The sequence below is a fragment of the Heterodontus francisci genome, chromosome 30, assembly GCF_036365525.1.
Source record: "Heterodontus francisci isolate sHetFra1 chromosome 30, sHetFra1.hap1, whole genome shotgun sequence".
NCBI classification, from domain to species: domain Eukaryota; kingdom Metazoa; phylum Chordata; class Chondrichthyes; order Heterodontiformes; family Heterodontidae; genus Heterodontus; species Heterodontus francisci.
This window is the reverse complement of record NC_090400.1, coordinates 22,372,110-22,390,846: the sequence shown is the minus strand read 5'-3', so window position 1 is coordinate 22,390,846 and position 18,737 is coordinate 22,372,110. Positions and strand designations below refer to the sequence as shown.

Below are 18,737 nucleotides of genomic sequence, written 5' to 3'. Positions count from 1 at the left end.
TAATTTGAACTGTAGAAGATCATTTGGTGTCGTCATAGATATTTCTTTCCAAGCACTTGGAGCTGGTCTGCTGATTATGGCTCTTATCACTGGTGATAGTCATGGTAAAATACTGAAAACAGAATATCAGACAAGTAGGTTTATACAACATTAAAGCATAATACTGAAGTATGATAAGGTATTGAAACCAATATGCTCAAACCTGTGATTGAGGATTGCTTTGATGCTCATTTTTCAATGTTCATCAGTTTGAGTTCAGATTACAGAAGTGTCTTGCTGTTTGCATTATTAAACTGTAGGATTTTAAAATGATCAGAACCTTTATCGGTCAGTTAGCTATCTGGTGCATGCTGAGACCTGCCGCCAAGCATGAGTTTCTTAACCAAATTATGAAAAGAAAATCCACACCGGAGCATTCTATTGAGCTGTCATGGAGTTCACGTTTTCTTGACCATAGGGACATATCTCTCATCCAAGTGCAGAAATATGCTGTGCAGAGTCCAGGCTTGAGAATCGCCAAATACGTGCAGGAGTGTACTGCTGGATTCAATCAGCTAAAGCTATGCTGCCTATTAACACCAAGTACTAGTTAACTTCTACTTCTGTCCAGCCAGAACCACCACAACCATTAGGGCATTGCTTTGCAGGGTTATTAGGGGCCAGGTGGGAAGAACCTCCACTTCTGGTCACTGGTCTACCCATCTGGATCCCATTGATGGACCATCCATCCTGTCTCATCAACAGTGTGTTGGAACACTGTGCATCATCTGTTGACAACGTGCTCTGTTGGAGCAAACTCAACCCCAAAGAAGTGCTACTTACCATGACTCAGCCTCCCCTATTAGATGCTGACGAGCATGGGTTGAACACTGAATAGGTGTAAAGAAGATACCAGAAACTCTTAATGAACTGCCTGGTGCATAGCACAGTTCACAAAATGTCTGCATTGCCAGCTTTATCCTGACCACAGTGCAAACGCACTGGAAATAAACTTCTTGAGGTTAAAGCTGTTAAGTTTCAATTCTGCATTTCACTTGAGTTAGCATTATGTTTAATACATTCCTTTTACTGAAATGCAGTTGTTTCAAATTTGGGTCTGCTCCCAATACCTTCTTGGATTCAGCAGCATCAGTCACTCCCAGTCTTCTATAGGAGTTGACTTGCACTGTCCTGTAACTACTAGTACAATAGCATAACCTCTTCTTTGGCCTCCTTGTCTCGAAAGACAATGGGTAAGTGCCTGGAGGTGGTCAGTGGTTTGTGAAGCAGCGCCTGGAGTGGCTATAAAGGCCAATTCCAGAGTGACAGACTCTTCCACAGGTGCTGCAGATAAAATTGGTTGTCGGGGCTGTTACACAGTTGGCTCTTGCCTTGTGCTTCTGTCTTTTTTCCTGCCAATTGCTAAGTCTCTTCGACTTGCCACACTTTAGCCTCGTCTTTATGGCTGTCCACCAGCTCTGGCGATCGCTGGCAACTGACTCCCACGACTTGTGATCAATGTCACAGGACTTCATGTCGCGTTTGCAGACATCTGTAAAACGGAGACGTGGACGGCCGGTGTGTCTGATACCAGTGACGAGCTCGCTGTGCAATGTGTCTTTGGGGATCCTGCCATCTTCCATGCAGCTCACATGGCCAAGCCATCTCAAGCGCCGCTGACTCAGTAGTGTGTATATGCTGGGGATGTTGGCCACCTCGAGGACTTCTATGTTGGAGTTACGGTCCTGCCACCTGATGCCGAGGATTCTCCGGAGGCAGCGAAGATGGAATGAATTGAGACGTCGCTCTTGGCTGACATACGTTGTCCAGGCCTCGCTGCCGTAGAGCAAGGTACTGAGGACACAGGCTTGATACACTCGGACTTTTGTGTTCCGTGTCAGTGCGCCATTTTCCCACACTCTTTTGGCCAGTCTGGACATAGCAGTGGAAGCCTTTCCCATGCGCTTGTTGATTTCTGCATCGAGAGACAGGTTACTGGTGATAGTTGAGCCTAGGTAGGTGAACTCGTGAACCACTTCCAGAGTGTGGTCGCCGATATTGATGGATGGAGCATTTCTGACATCCTGTCCCATGATGTTCGTTTTATTGAGGCTGATGGTTAGGCCAAATTCGTTGCAGGCAGCCGCAATCCTGTCGATGAGTCTCTGCAGACACCCTTCAGTGTGGGATGTTAATGCAACGTCAGCAAAGAGGAGTTCCTTGATGAGGACTTTCCGTACTTTGGTCTTCGCTCTTAGACGGGCAAGGTTGAACAACCTGCCATCTGATCTTGTGTGGAGGAAAATTCCTTCTTCTGAAGACTTGAACGCATGTGAGAGCAGCAGGGAGAAGAAAGAAGTACCAACTCTTGGGGAACCCCACTGTATACCTTTCTTTAGTCCTAAAAACAATCTTTCACCACTACTCTGTTTCCTGTCACTCAGCCAATTATGTATCCATGCTGCCACTATATCTTTTATTCCATGGGGTTCAACTTTGCTGGTAAGCCTATAATGTGGCACTTCATCAAACGTCTTTTGGAAGTTCTTAGAGACAATATCAACTGCATTACCCTCATCAACCCTCTATGTTAACCTCATCAAAAACTCAATCAAGTTAGATGAACACTATTTGCCTTTAACAAATCTATGCTTGCTTTCCTTAATTAATCTACACTTGTCCAAGTGAAGGTTAATTATGTCCTGGATTATTGTTTCTAAAAGCTTTTCCACAACCAAGGGTAAACTGACTGGTCTGCAGTAACTGGTTTTATCATTGCACCCTTTTGTGAACAAGGGTGTAACATTTGCGATTCTCCAGTCCTCTGGCACCAACCCTGTATCCAAGGAGGATTGGAAGATTATGCCAGCATGTCCACAATTTCCATCCTTGCGTCACCAGGATGCTAAAGGAAGTATCAACTAGCCAGCCTTTCTAATACCTTCACTTCATAAATTTTTATCCCATCCAGTATCTCAACTACCTCCTCATTCACTATGACTCCAGCAGCAGCATCTTCCTTGGTAAAAACAGCTGCAAAGTACTCATTTAGCATCTCCACCATGCCCTCTGCCAACGTGCGTAGATCCCCTTTTTGGTCTCTATTCGACCCCACCTGTCCTCTTACTAGCCTTTTATTATTTATATGCCCATCGAAGACTTTTGGATTCCCTTTTATGTTGGCTGCCATTCTCTTCTCATACAATTTATTTGCCTGTCTTACTCCCTTTCTCACTTCTCCTCTGAACTTTGTATATTCTGCCTGGTTCTCACTGGTATTAGCAATCTGACATCCGTCATGTGTACCCTTTTTCTGCTTTATCTTGATCTCTTTCGTCTTCCAGGGAACTCTGGCTTTGTTTGCCCAACCTTTCCCCCTTGGTGGGAATGTACCTCGACTGTACCCAAATCATCTCCTTTTAAAGGGAGTGCATTGTTCAGTTACAGTTTGCCTCCCGGACTTTCATTCCATTTTACTTGGGATAGTTCTGTTCTTAACCCATTGAAATTGGCCCTCCTCCAATTAAATATTCTTACGCTAGATTGCTTCTTGTCCTTTTCCATAGCTAATCTAAACCTTATGATACTATGATCACTGTTTCTTAAATGTTCCCCTACTGACACTTGACCCACATTCATTCTCCAGAACCAGATTCCAGCAATGTTTGCCTTTTTGTTGGCTGGAAATGTACTTGTCAAGAAAATTCCGAACATGCTTCAAAAATTCTTCTCCCCTTCTGACCCTTTACAGCAGTATTAACCCGTTCTATATTAGGATAATTAAAGTCCCCCATTATCATAACTCTATAGTTCTTGCACCTCTCTAATTTCCCTGCAAATTTGCTCCTCCAAATCTTTCCCAGTATTTGGCTTATGGAATACACCCAGTAGTACAATGACAACTCTATTGTTTCTTAACTCTAACCAAATAGATCCTGTCCTTGACCCCTCGAGGACATCCTCTGTCCAGCACTGTAATATTCTCCTTAATCAAGACTGCCATCCTTCTTCCTTTCCTTCATTTCCCTCAGTTCCATTCTCCTGCCCTTCTCTCCATAACCCTGCACATTTGCCCTTTTCATATAACTGTCTAATTCCCATTTGAATGCTTCAGTTGAACCTGCCTCCACCACGTTCTTTGGCAGCACATTCCAAACCTTAACCACTCGCTGCGTGAAATAGTTTTTCTTCATGTCACTTTTGCTTCTCTTACTAAATACTTTAAATCTGTGCCCTCTCATTCTCAATCCTTTCACAAGTGGGAACAGTTGCTCTCTATCTACTCTGTCCAGACCACTCATGATTTTGAATACCTCTATCAAATCACCTCTCAGCCTTCTATTGATACTGGCCTTGCTATTTTGAGAATTTGACACCTTGAGAGCAAGTTTACCCGATGTAGCATTCATTGTCTGAAATCCTGCAATGCAACATCAGTAATGCAAATTTGGATTTTGGTGGAGATCAGCACATAAAGCACAGAACAAAAAAGTTCCTTCTGCAGACTGTGTACAATCTCCTCTTTCATGATATCTGATCACCCATTGACCTCTGGAAGGAACGATCTGAATAAGTAACTCCTGCTCTCTGAAATTAATAGAGATATCTAAAATATTCACCAGTTTCCCTATCTCTGCCATTCTGCCTGTATCTGATCCATTTCATGGATAATATTGAGATTTTTCAGTCACGTTACATAATTTGCTTCTTATAGCTTTTAGACTAATTTACAATAAGCCCAAATTATGTCCCTTTAGAACCTTTCATTAAAAGCCAGTAGTCTGAAAAACTGAACTTTACAGCATATTGCAGTTTCACCAAATATTGTCTCACAAACATCTGCTATTCCAGGAGTGAAATATATGCTTTGCAAAGTATTCAGTGTAAAACCATCTGAAATGTTAACAATATTACCTCTATCTATAGTATCAATGACTATCCATCCCCTCCAATTGCTCAGTGAGTTGAAGCAATGAGTAGCCAAACACAAGATAGTGGTACAGAGTTAAAACTCGTTCTGTGCTTAGTTAACTGATCTTGGTTGAGGCAGTGGAAGTGATTCTGTAGGTGGCCTGAATAATCTTGGCTAATGAGAAAACAAACCACTGTTCCTGTCACTGATCACTAGCCAGCGATCCCTGTTGGAAGAGTGCTGTATGGGCATTGGGTGAGGACAGGATCTGACTCAACTGAGATTCACACATGAGTAATAGATGTTTGAGGTACTAGGGAGAAAAAAAACAAAGTAAAATCTATTTTGACTTACTTTTATGATTTTTCTTTTGGTGGGGAAGCGAAATATTGAAAAACAGTTACGTTCGTAATCACTGATTTCTTGTGCCTGTAGGTGCAACAAAGAACAAAATATAGGTCACGGAGACTTAACCTGGAGCTGGCAAAGTGTGAAGACATCCTGAACAAATTAATCAGATCCAGATATAGCTGGCCCTTCAGGTAAGGAGAATGAAAATGTTGGAACCTTGAAGAATGGTACCCAAGTCCTTGTGGGGTACTTTACTCTTCATATAGACTGGGCAAATCAAATTGGCAAAAGTGGTTCAGAGAACAAATTCATGGAATGCATTTGAGCAGTTGTTTAGAACAATATCTCAAAGAACCAACTAGGAAATGGGCTATTTCAGTTCTAGTATTGTGTTATGAGTCAGGGTTAATTAATAATATAGTAAAGAATTCTGTACAGGAGTGTGATCATAATACGATTGAATTTCATATTGAGTGATCTAGTTAAGTCCAAAAGTAGGGTTTTAAATTTAAACAAGCCATTACGTAAGTATGAGCAGCAAATTCACTAAGGTAGATTGGGAAATTAGATTAAAAGATATAATAGAGAAGCAATGGCAAACATTCAAAGAAATAATTCATAATTCTCAACAAACATTCTAGTGAGAAATAAAAACTCCATGGAAAAAGTGGTCCAGCTGTGACTAACTGGGGAAGTTAAGGATAGTATTAAATTAGAAGAGGTTTACAATGTTACCATAAAGAGTAGTAAGCCTGAGAATGGGAAGGATTTAGAGATCAGCAATGGATGACCAAGACATTGATAGAGGGAGAAAATAGAATGAGATGAAACTAGCAAGGAGTGTAAAAACAAATTGTTAGAGCTTCAACAAGTATGTCATCAAGTCATAACAGCACAGGGGGCGGCCATTCGGCTCATCGAGTCTATGCTTGCTCTCTGCAGAGCAAGCCAGTCAGTCCCATTCATTGGCTCTATCCCTGTAGCCCTGTAAGTTTATTTCCCTCAAGTGCCCATCCAATTTCCTTTTTAAATCATTCATCATCTCCGCTTCCACCACCCTTGTAGGCAGCGATTTCCAGGTCATTACCACTTGCTGCATAAAGAAAGTTCTTCCTCACATTCCCTCCTGCATTTTCTGGCCAAAACCTTAAGTCTGTGTCCCCTAGTCCTCATTCTATCAGCTAATGGGAACAGCTTTTCTTTAAACCTGTTATAATCTTGTACACCTCTAACCAATCTCCCATCAATCTCCTTTGCTCCAAGGTGAACAACCCCAGCTTTGCCGACCTAATCTTGTAGCTAAAAACCCTCATCCTTGGAACCATTCTGGTAAATCATCTCTACACCCTGTCAAGGGCTCTCTCATTCTTCCTAAATTGTGGTAACCAGAACTGGATGTAGTACTCTAGTAATGGCCGAACCAGAGCTTTTTAAGAACCAGATGTCCCCCTCCATCCCTTCCCCCCCCCCCCGACCTCCCTCACTCTCTCTCCTCCTCCCCCCCCCCCCCCCCCCCACGGACCTCCCTCGCTCTCTTTTCCCCTCTCGCCCGCCCATAGAGTCATAGAGCACTGAAACAGGCCCTTCGGCCCACCGAGTCTGTGCTGACCAACAACCACCCATTTATACTAATCCTACATTAATCCCATATTCCCTACCACATCCCCACCTTCCCTCAATTCTCCTACCACCTTCCTACACTAGGGGCAATTTACACTGGCCAATTTACCTATTAACCCGCAAGTCTTCGGCTGTGGGAGGAAACCGGAGCACCAGGCAGAGACCCACGCGGTCACAGGGAGAATTTGCAAATACCGCACAGGCAATACCCAGAACTGAACCCGGGTCGCTGGAGCTGTGAGGTTGCAGTGCTAACCACTGTGCCACCCTAATATATATAAAAAGTCATTTATGTATATCAGAAAAAGCTGTGGGCCCAACACTGAATCTTGCGGTGTATGTATATATGTAGAGAGTAGTGAAGATAAACAAAGGTCTCTTCAAGACAAAGACCAGAGATTTTTTTAATGGGAATGAGCAAATGATAGAGCCGTTAAACAAATATTTGGTCTCTCTTCATGGTAGAAGACTTAAAAATCTTGGAAATAGTCCTAATGAGAGTATGGAACTTGAAGTAATATTAGAGAAGGAAATTACTGGAACATTAAGTGGACTTTAAGCCAACAAATCCACCTAGATGGTCTACATCCAAAGATTTACATTTTAAAAAGGTGGCTACAGAGATAGTGAATGCGTTGGTTTTGATCTTCCAGCCTTTTCTAAATTCTAGAATGGTCTCAGTGGATTGGAAGGTAGTAAATGCAACCTTTCTATTTAAGAAAGGAGGGAGGGAGAAAATTGGAAATTGTAGGCCAGTTAGCCTGACATCACCAGTAGGAAAATGCTAGAATCTATTATTCGGGATGTGGTAACAAGGCACTTAGAGAATCATAATATGGTTAAGCAGAGTCAGCACGGTTTTATAAAAGGGAAATTGTGTTTAATAAATGTGTTTGTTTTTAAGGTTGTAACTAGCAGGGGAGAAAAGGGGAACCAATGTATGTAATATTTTTGGATTTTCAAAAGACATTGGCCAAGGTGCCATATGAACATACGAATTAGGAGCAGAAGTAGGCCATTCGACTGCTCTAGCCTACTCCGGCATTCAATAAGATCATTGCTGATCTGTTTGTCTCGAATTCCACACTCCCATCTACCCCTGATTCCCTTGCCTAACAAGAATCTATCTACCTCTGCCTTAAAAATATTCAATGACCCCGCCTCTACCACCTTCTGAGGCAGAGAGTTCCAAAGTTGCACAACCCTCCGAGAAATTCTTCTCATCTCTGTCCTTAAAGGGCGATCCCTAATTTTAAAACAGTGCCCCCTAGTTCTGGATTCACCCACAAGAAGAAAAACATCCTTTCCACATCCACTTTGTCAAGACCGTTCAGGATCTTACATACTTCAATCAAGTCTCTCCTCACTCTTCTAAACTCCAGTGAAAATAAGCCCAGTCTGTCTAACCTTTTCTCATAAGACAACCCACTCATTCCAGGTAATAATCTAATAAACCTCCTCTGAACTGCCTCCAGCGCATTCACATCCTTCCTTAAATAAGGGGATCAAAACTACACACAGTATTTGAGATGTGGTCTCACCAATACCCTGTATAACTGAAGCATAACATTCTTTCTTTTATTTTCAATTCCTCTTGTAATAAAGAATAACATTACATTAGCCTTCTTTATTACTTGCTGTATCTGTATACTAAATTTTTGTGACTCATACACTAGAACACCTCGAAGTTCTGCAGTCATTCTCCGTTTAAGTAATAATGATTTTTTTAATTCTTCCTGCCAAAGTGAACAACTTCACATTTTCCCATATTATACTGCATCTGCCAGATTTTTGCTCACTCACTCAATCTATCTTTATTGGTCTGCAACCTCCTTATGTCCTCTTCACAACATACTTTCCTACCTATCTTTGTCATCTGCAAATTTAGCTACCATGCCATCGCTCCCCTCATCTAAGTCATTGATATAAATTGTAAAAAGTTGAGGCCCCAGCACAGACCCCTGTGGGATTCCACTTGTTACATCCTGCCAATCAGAAAAGGACACATTTATGCATGCTGTCTGTTTGTCAGCCAGCCAATTTTCTATCCATGCTAATATGTTACCCCCTACACCATGAGCTTTGACTTGGCGCAATAACCTTTTATGTGGCACCTAGTCAAATATCTTCTGGACATCCAAGTATAAGTATGTCAGCGGGCTCCCCTTTATCCACGGCATATGTTACTCCTTCAAAGAACTCCAATAAATTAGTTTCACAAAGCCATGCTGACTATTCCCGATCACCTTGAGTTTTTCTAAGTGCCCAGCTATAGCCTCCTTAATGATTGACTCTAACATCTTTCCCATGACAGACGTCAAGCTAACTGGCCCATTGTAACCTGTTTTTTGCCTCCCCCCCCCCCACCACCTTCTTGAATAGAGGGGTTATATCTGCGACTTTCCAGTCTGATGGAACCTTTGCAGAATCTAGCGAATTTTGAAATTGTAACACCAACGCATCTACTACCTCATTAGCACCTCTTTTAAGACCCTAGTATGAAGCCCCATCAGGGCCCGGGGACTTGGCAGCCCGCAGCTCCATCAGTTTGGTCAGTACTGCTTCCCTGGTGATTGTAATTTCACCAAATTCCTCTCTTCCGTCCACCTCCTGATTTACAGCTATTACTGGAATGTTTTTTGTATCTTCTATAGTGAAGACAGAGCTAAATATTGGGGAGGCGGTGGCGTAGTGGTATTATCACTGGACTAGTAACCCAGAGACCCAGGGTATTGATCTGGAGACATGGGTTCGAATCCCACCACAGCAGCAGGTGGAATTTGAATTTAATTAATCTGGAATTAACAGCTAGTCTAATGATGGCCATGAAACCATTGTCGATTGTTGTAAAAACCCATCTGGTTCACGAATGCCCTTTAGGGAAGGAAATCTGCTGTCCTTACCTGGTCTGGCCTACATGTGACTCTCTAGACCCACAGCAACGTGGTTAACTCTTACGTGCCCTCTGAAATGGCCTAGCAAGCCACTCAGTTGTACCTAACTGCTATGAAGTCAATAAAAAGGAATGAAACTGGACGGACCACCCGGCATCGACCTAGGTACCGGAAACGACAATGGCAAACCCAGCCCTGTCGACCCTACAAAGTCCTCCTTACTAACATCTGGGGGCTTGTGCCAAAGTTGGGAGAGCTGTCCCACAGACTAGTCAAGCAACAGCCTGACATGGTCACACTCTCGGAATCATACCTTACAGACAATGTACAGACACTGCAATCACTATCCCTGGGTATATCCTGTCCCACCGGCAGGACAGACCCAACAGAGGTGGCAGCACAGTGGTCTACAGTAGGGAGGGAGTTGCCCTGGGAGTCCTCAACATTGACTCTGGACCCCATGAAGTCTCATGGCATCAGGTCAAACATGGGCAAGGTAACCTCCTATTGATTACCGCCGACTGCCCTCCCTCAGCTGATCAGTCAGTACTTCTCCATGTTGAACACCACTTGGAGGAAGCACTGAGGGTGGCAAGGGCGCAAATGTACTCTGGGTGGGGGACTTCAATGTCCATCACTGAATGGCTCGGTAGCACCACTACTGACCGAGCTGGCTGAGTCCTGAAGGACTTAGCTGCGGCAGGTGGTGAGAGAACCAACGAGAGAAAAACATACTTGACCTTGTTCTCGCCAATCTTCCTGCCACAGATGCTTCTGTCCATGACAGTGTTTGTTTATTTATTTATTTAGAGAGACAGCACTGAAACAGGCCCTTCGGCCCACCGAGTCTGTGCCGACCAACAACCACCCATTTATACTAACCCTACAGTAATCCCATATTCCCTATCACCTTCCTACACTAGGGGCAATTTACCTATCACCTGCAAGTCTTTGGATGTGGGAGGAAACCGGAGCACCCGGCGAAAACCCATGCAGACACAGGGAGAACTTGCAAACTCCACACAGGCAGTACCCAGAATCGAACCTGGGTCCCTGGAGCTGTGAGGCTGCGGTGCTAACCACTGCGCCGCCCTTTATGTTGGTAGGAGTGACCACCGCACAGTCCTTGTGGAGACGAATTCCCGCCTTCACATTGAAGATACCGTCCATCGTGTTGTTGGCACTATCACCGTGCTAAATGGGATAGATTTCAAACAGATCTAGCAATGCAAAACTGGGCATCCAGGAGGTGCTGTGGGCCATCAGCAGCAGCAGAATGGTGCTCAACCACAATCTGTAACCTCATGGCCCGGCATATCCCCCACTCTACCATTACCATCAAGCCAGGAAACCAACTCTGGTTCAATGAAGAGTGCAGGAGGGCATGCCCGGAGCAGCACCAGGCATACCTCAAAATGAGTTGTCAACCTGGTGAAGCTACAATTCAGGACTACTTGCATGCCAAACTGCATAAGCAGCATGCAGTAGACAGAGCTAAGCAATCCCATAACCAACGGATCAGATCTAAGCTCCGCAGTCCTGCCACATCCAGCCGTGAATGGTGGTGGACAATTAAACGACTAACTGGAGGAGGTGGCTCCACAAATATCCCCATCCTCAATGATGGGGGAGCCCAGCACATCAGTGCGAAAGATAAGGCTGAAGCATTTGCAACAATCTTCAGCCAGAAGTGCCGAGTTGATGATCCATCTCGGCCCCCTCCTGAAGTCCCCAGCATTACAGATGCCAGACTTCAGCCAATTCGATTCACTCCGCGTGATATCAAGAAACGACTGAAGGCACTGGATACTGCAAAGGCTATGGGTCCTGACATTATTCCGGCAATAGTACTGAAGACCTGTGCTCCAGAACTTGCCGTGCCCCTAGCCAAGCTGTTCCAGTACAGCTACAACACTGGCATCTACCCGGCAATGTGGAAAATTTGCCCAGGTATGTCCAGTACACAAAAAGTAGGACACGTCCAACCTGGGCCAATTACTGCCCCATCAGTCTACTCTCATCAGCAAAGCAATGGAAGGCGTCATCAACAGTGCCATCAAGCAGCATTTGCTTAGCAATAACCTGCTAAGTGATACCCAGTTTGGGTTCCGACAGGGCCACTCAGCACCTGACCTCATCACAGCCTTGGTTCAAACATGGACAAAAGAGCTGAACTCAAGAGGTGAGGTGAGAGTGATTGCCCTTGACATCAAGGCAGCATTTGACCGAGTATGGCATCAAGGAGCCCTAGCAAAACTGGAGTCAGAGTCAATGGGAATCAGGGGAAAACTCTGCTGGTTAGAGTCATACCTAGCGCAAAGGAAGATGGCTGTGGTTGTTGGAGGTCAATCATCTGAGCTCCAGGACGTCACTGCAGGAGTACCTCAGGGTAGTGTCTTAGGCCCAACCATCTTCAGCTGCTTCATCAATGACATTCCTTCAATCATAAGGTCAGAAGTGGGGATGTTCGCTGATGATTGCACAATGTTCAGCACCATTCGCGACGACTCAAATATTGAAACCGTCCGTGTAGAAATGCAGCAAAACCTTTAGCAATTCTCCAGTCCTCTGGGACCTCACCCGTGTTTAAGGATGCTGCAAAGATATTTGTTTAATTACAAAGTGCACCACAGCCAAGCTTAATCTTGCTCTCTGTAAATATCTATGTCCCATCATTGTCCAACAAGAGTCACAGAATAATCAAAAGCAGGGAAGTTTTCACCTCTTAGCAGAAGTGCAGTGGCCAACTGTAGCACCCAATTATTATATTGGCAGATCAGCTAACAAACCTTAACAGTATTCTTAACGATAAAAAAAATAAGAAATAGAAGGAGGTCATATTAAAGCCCTGCTCGGGCAATTGAAACCCGACCCCGACAGAACCACATCCGACCCGGCCTGAGACCTTTAATTTTTTTCCCGCGCCCGACCAGACTACTGGAATGAAGTTGATTATTTCAAAGAGGTTGTGCTGTACCTTGGATAGAATCGCACACTGCAGACTAATCCAGAGTCCGGATGCACGTTTCCCACCTCGATGTCCTGACTGTTCAAAGTTTGAAGCTTTTCCCTCCCTGACCAAAAGGCAGCACCGTGTCCGACCCGGCCCAAGCCCGAATGCCGGACCCGGAAGAGCGACCCGACCCGAACCCGACACGTCGTTCGGGTAGCCATGCTCTAAGTCACGTGCCCCCTCAAGCTTGCTCTGTCAACAAGATGATCATGACCAATCTTCCAGCTCAACTCCACTTTTCCATCTTATCCCCAATATCCCTTGAGCACCATCAACCACCAGCCCCACAAAAAAAAACTATCAATCTCAGTCTTGAATATACTTGACGACTGAGCATCCTCAGTCCTCTGGGGTAGAGAATTCTGAAGATTCACAACCTTTTGAGTGAAGTAATTTCTCATCTCAGTCCCAAATGGCCAACTCCTTTATCCTGAGACTATGCCTCCTAGTTCTAGACTCTTCAGCCCTGTCAAGCCCTCTATGCATTTTATGTTTCAGTATCACCACTCATTCTTATAAATTCCGGAGAACACAAGCCCATTCGACTTGATCGCTCCTAATAGGAGAATTCTTTCATTCCAGGAATCAATCCGGTGAACCTTTGTTGCACCCCCTCTAACTGTTATACCTCACCATCCCAAAAATGAACAGTTTATTCCCACTGTATTCTGTCCATTAACCAATCCCCAGTCCAAGTTATTATGTTGCCCCGAATGCCATAAGCCCTAATCTTGTGTAATAAACTCGTGTATGTCCTCTAGAGATTGAGAATGGGGAGTTAATAGTACATAATAAGGAAATGGCAGATAAAATTAACTTTTTTTTGTATTCATTCATGGTAAGTGGGTGTCACTGGCTATGCCAGCATTTATTGCCCCTCCCTAATTGCCCTCGAGAAGGTGGTGGTGAGCTGCCTTCTTGAACTGCTGCAGTCCATGTGAGGTACGAAGACCCACAGTGCTGTTAGATTAGATTAGATTAGAGATACAGCACTGAAACAGGCCCTTCGGCCCACTGAGTCTGTGCCGACCATCAACCACCCAGTTATACTAATCCTACACTAATCCCATATTCCTACCAAACATCCCCACCTGACCCTTTGTTTCCCTACCACCTACCTATACTGATGACAATTTATAAAGGCCAATTTACCTACCAACCTGCAAGTCTTTTGGCTTGTGGGAGGAAACCGGAGCACCCGGAGAAAACCCACACAGACACAGGGAGAACTTGCAAACTCCACACAGGCAGTATCCAGAATCGAACCCGGGTCCCTGGAGCTGTGAGGCTGCGGTGCTAACCACTGCGCCACTGTGCCGCCCATATGGCGGAAGTTAGGAAGGGAGTTCCAGGATTTTGACCCAGTGACAGTGAAGGAACGGCGATATAGTTCCAAGTCAGGATGGTGTGTGACTTGGACGGGAACTTGGAGGTGGTGATGTTCCCATGAATCTGCTGCTCTTGTCCTTCGAGGTGGTAAAGGTCGCTGGTTTGGAAGCTGCTGTCTAAGGAGCCTTGGTGCATTGCTGCACTGCATCTTGTACACACTGCTGCCACTGTGCGTCGGTGGTGGAAGGAGTGAATGTTTGTGAATGGTCGCTGATGATTGCACAATGTTCAGCACCATTCGCGACGACTCAAATATTGAAACCGTCCGTGTAGAAATGCAGCAAAACCTAGACAATATCCAGGCTTGGGCTGATAAGTGGCAAATAACATTCGCGCTACACAAATGCCAAGCTGCTGGAGAAGATACTGAGGGATAGGATCTATTCCCATTTGGAAGAAAATGAGCTTATCAGTGATAGGCAACATGGTTTTTTGCAGGGAAGGTCATGTCTTACCAACTTAATAGAATTCTTTGAGGAAGTGACAAAGTTGATTGATGAGGGAAGGGCTGTAGATGTCATATACATGGACTTCAGTAAGGCGTTTGATAAGGTTCCCCATGGTAGGCTGATGGAGAAAGTGAAGTCGCATGAGGTCCAGGGTGTACTAGCTAGATGGATAAAGAACCTACTGGGCAACAGGAGACAGAGAGTAGTAGTGGAAGGGAGTTTCTCAAAATGGAGACGTGTGACCAGTGGTGTTCCACAGGGATCCGTGCTGGGACCACTGTTGTTTGTGATGTACATAAATGATTTGGAGGAAAGTATAGGTGGTCTGATTAGCAAGTTTGCAGACGACACTAAGATTGGTGGAGTAGCAGATAGTGAAGGGGACTGTCAGAGAATACAGCAGAATATAGATAGATTGGAGAGTTGGGCAGAGAAATGGCAGATGGAGTTCAATCCGGGCAAATGCGAGGTGATGCATTTTGGAAGATCCAATTCAAGAGTGAACTATACAATAAGTGGAAAAGTCCTGGGGAAAATTGATGTACAGAGAGATTTGGGTGTTCAGGTCCATTGTTCCCTGAAGGTGGCAACGCAGTGGTCAAGAAGGCATACGGCATGCTTTCCTTCATCGGACGGGGTATTGAGTACAATAGTTGGCAGGTCATGTTACAGTTGTATAGGACTTTGGTTCGGCCACATTTGGAATACTGCGTGCAGTTCTGGTCGCCACATTACCAAAAGTATGTAGATGCTTTGGAGAGGGTGCAGAGGACGTTTACCAGGATGTTGCCTGGTATGGAGGGCGCTAGCTATGAAGAGAGGTTGAGTAGATTAGGATTATTTTCATTAGAAAGACGGAGGTTGAGGGGGGACCTGATTGAGGTGTACAAAATCATGAGAGGTATAGACAGGCTGGATAGCAAGAAGCTTTTTCCCAGAGTGGGGTATTCAATTGCTAGGGGTCACGAGTTCAAAGTGAGAGGGGAAAAGTTTAGGGGGGATATGCGTGGAAAGTTCTTTACGCAGAGGGTGGTGGGTGCCTGGAATGCGTTGCCAGCGGAGGTAGTAGACGCGGGCACGATAGCGTCTTTTAAGATGTATCTAAACAGATACGTGAATGGGCAGGAAGCAAAGAGATACAGACCCTCAGAAAATAGGCGACATGTTTAGATAGAGGATCTGGATCGGCGCAGGCTTGGAGGGCCGAAGGGCCTGTTCCTGTGCTGTAATTTTCTTTTGTTCTTTGTAAGGGTCACTTGGATGGAGTACTAGAGGGCTGCTCATACCTGTGGAATTGTAATCCCAGCAAGAGTCAGTGCATTTAAGAGGTACTTCAAGCTGTATTTGCTTACAAGCTGCAGGTCTTGCTTTCCAGCCACAAACTTGTCAGCAGTCCCAAGCAGCCAGAGAAGACCCAACTCAAGGTGGTAACAGAGGTAACTGGGTTGCTTTGTCAGTTCCAGCTGTCACAATAATGAAAATGTGGTTGAAGCCCAGCGTGAGGAAGCAAAACCGGGGTTGCAATTTCAGAGGATTGTAACCTGCTGTATGATCAGTATGATGTACAATTTACTCTGAAACTGAGTGAATTTGATATAACGAGTTGTTGTTCTTTTTTCATAACGAGCTATAAATTGCTTTTCCCCCTTTTCTAGAGAGCCTGTGACAACTGATGAGGCTGAAGATTATTTTGAAATAATCACTAAACCTATGGACTTGCAAACCATGCAGAGCAAGTGTTCATGCAGCACCTACAAAACTGTCGAGGAATTTCTTGACGACATTAAATTGGTATTTAACAACGCAGAACTGTATAATCAGGAGGGTAGCCAGGTTCTCATCTGTGTGGAAAAAACAGAACGTTGCTTCATTGACATGTTGCAAAAGCATCTCCCCAACTACAGCTACAAACGAGGCAAACCACGAAAGAGCATCCAGAAACGGACAAGACTGGTGCAGATAGAACTGGAGGAGGAGGATGACGAACAGGAGGAGGAGGAGGAGGACGACGATGATGATGAGTATGACGACAGTGACGCAGAATCAAGTGAACATTCCATCCCACCTCGCAAACGTCGGAAGTGAATTGAAAATAGCCGAGCTTTCTGAATAATGGATGTAGTAATTATTTTGAAAATTGCAGACATGTTTGTACTTTAAATGTTTACATTGACTGATTTAAAATACTGGATCAAATACAAAACTTCGACCTTACCTGGACATTTTCATAGGAATATAAAAAGGTTGAAATCAAAAGCTCTTAGATTTTTTTTAAATCTCTTGTGGGGTTGGGAGAACTTGTGGGACTGAGGGCTGAAAGCTCCTCATTTTGTTAATGGTTGTGAAATTAAGATCACAGACTAAGAGCTCTGTCGTTCTGATTTTATGACCACAGTTCAGAACTTTCACAAACACTTCTGTCCCTTGGTATCAGCTTTCAGCATAAACTCTTCCTTATTCATCTTGGCCATAGAGATGGTCAATACGGGGAAATAGACAGACCTTTAGGTGGTCAGCTCTTGGCCCAATCTAACAATTCTGCTTAGCTGGAGAGAGTGTACAATCAATGGGAATTCCAGCTGATTGCAGACCAAGATATTTTGCAGATAGTGCCAGATGACGCATACATTTGCATCACCAGCATCTGTTTCATCCAGCCATGTTTTAGGTTTGACCATATAATTGAATATGTGCAAAATGACCCCACATTGTTCACAACAGTATTGTAAAATGTACAGCTGTCTTTTATTATGAGATGCTTCTAGCCACTTTGGGTGGAATCCCTGCCCCCAAATGTTCTGCCATCTGAAGCAGTGTGTTGAGCTTTTCATATGACCCACCAGCCATCTTGTAATTAATGTCAACCAATTGATTGACTGTGGTCTAGAAGTAGCCTGATGAACATGTCTGATCTGCTGGGAGATATTTAGTTCTGAACCATCTCTGTTTCAAAACTGGAGGGTGATCAGCTCTGACCGGCAGAGACATCTGTTCTCTGAGCAATGGTGGCTAGTTTGTATTCTTAGTCCATCTACCCTGGATTATGTAAGGGTCCAACCAAATGGATATTTAATCCATAGCATGTTGGGTGTTTCTAGTTACTGATGATGAGAGATTCTACTTTGATGTGCACTCTAATTAGTGCAGGGTAACAGCACCCAGGCTTAATGAACGATGTTCTACCAAGTCCCATGCTTCTTGGCTGCCAATGATTCTGCGATTGACGTGTAAAGTTCTCATTTGGTTTGCCCATTATTGCTGACCAAATAGTTCTCGTGAAACGCCATTGGATTTTTAAACTGAAGAATTGTAAAATACTCCTTTTTGTGCGGAGATTTGTACAGTGCATACAGATGTGTAGATCTAACCAGATTAAGATTCTTGTGCTTCAAGTTGTCGGAAAAAACAACTTGAGTTTGTTTCCATCTGCCTCTTTGTTACTGTAGTTTGTATAAATAACTCTTATTATTTGAATATTTGTGAGCGGCAAGTCCTTTTCACATCTGCAGTTTTTTCTTCGGAGGGAGGGGGAAGGAAAGCACTGATCTAAAATTTTCTTTCTTTTTATGTGGGTTTCTCCCTTTTTCCATTTGGCGTTTATTACCCTTCCCAGTCACACTCAGTTGTGTAGGTAAGTGATGTAGAATAAAACAGTGGAATTTTGACATTGTATATTTTCCCAAGTGTCTGTGGTAGTTGTTTGGGGAGGGCTTTGCTTGTATTAAAAACATTTTTGGACTTTTAAATAAAAGCAATTATGTTTAAAACTTTGCCAAAAAAATCAGGTTGTCTGCTCCCTGTAACTTTAAGAGTACTGATTTTGGTTCTTGCCCATTTTTTTTTTTAGTGAGTTGCTAGCTGGAAACGGCAGCTGTTTTCACTGACAGGCTTGAATATTGTCGGGCTTTTCTAGATTGACTCAACCTCTCTTGTATTTACGCATTGTATCTCTCTGTGACTGCTTCTCTGTCTTTAAATATATCTCGGAATGACTTTTCCAGCCTTGCTCACTCACTCCCTGCGCTCACTTGGTCTACCAGGCTTGCTCGCCCTGTCTTGCTCTCGCACTCTGGCTCTCGTCTCTCTCTGTCTCTCTCTGGTGTGCGTGTTCTCTCTGGCACCTGCTTTCT

At 44.1% G+C, this 18,737-nt stretch overlaps 1 protein-coding gene across 2 annotated transcripts in view; it reads left to right on the top strand.

Moving 5' to 3' along the window:
* The window catches only part of baz1b (bromodomain adjacent to zinc finger domain, 1B), a 90,827-nt gene extending 72,453 nt beyond the window's left edge, over positions 1–18,374 (top strand). For both annotated transcript variants that reach the window (XM_068010202.1, XM_068010201.1), the window contains 2 exons: positions 5,327–5,433; positions 16,263–18,374. In XM_068010202.1, the coding sequence (XP_067866303.1) occupies positions 5,327–5,433; positions 16,263–16,692 (537 nt within the window). In that variant the 3' untranslated portion in view covers positions 16,693–18,374. The remainder of the gene's footprint in view (positions 1–5,326; positions 5,434–16,262) is intronic.
* The last annotated feature ends 363 nt before the right edge of the window (positions 18,375–18,737 follow it).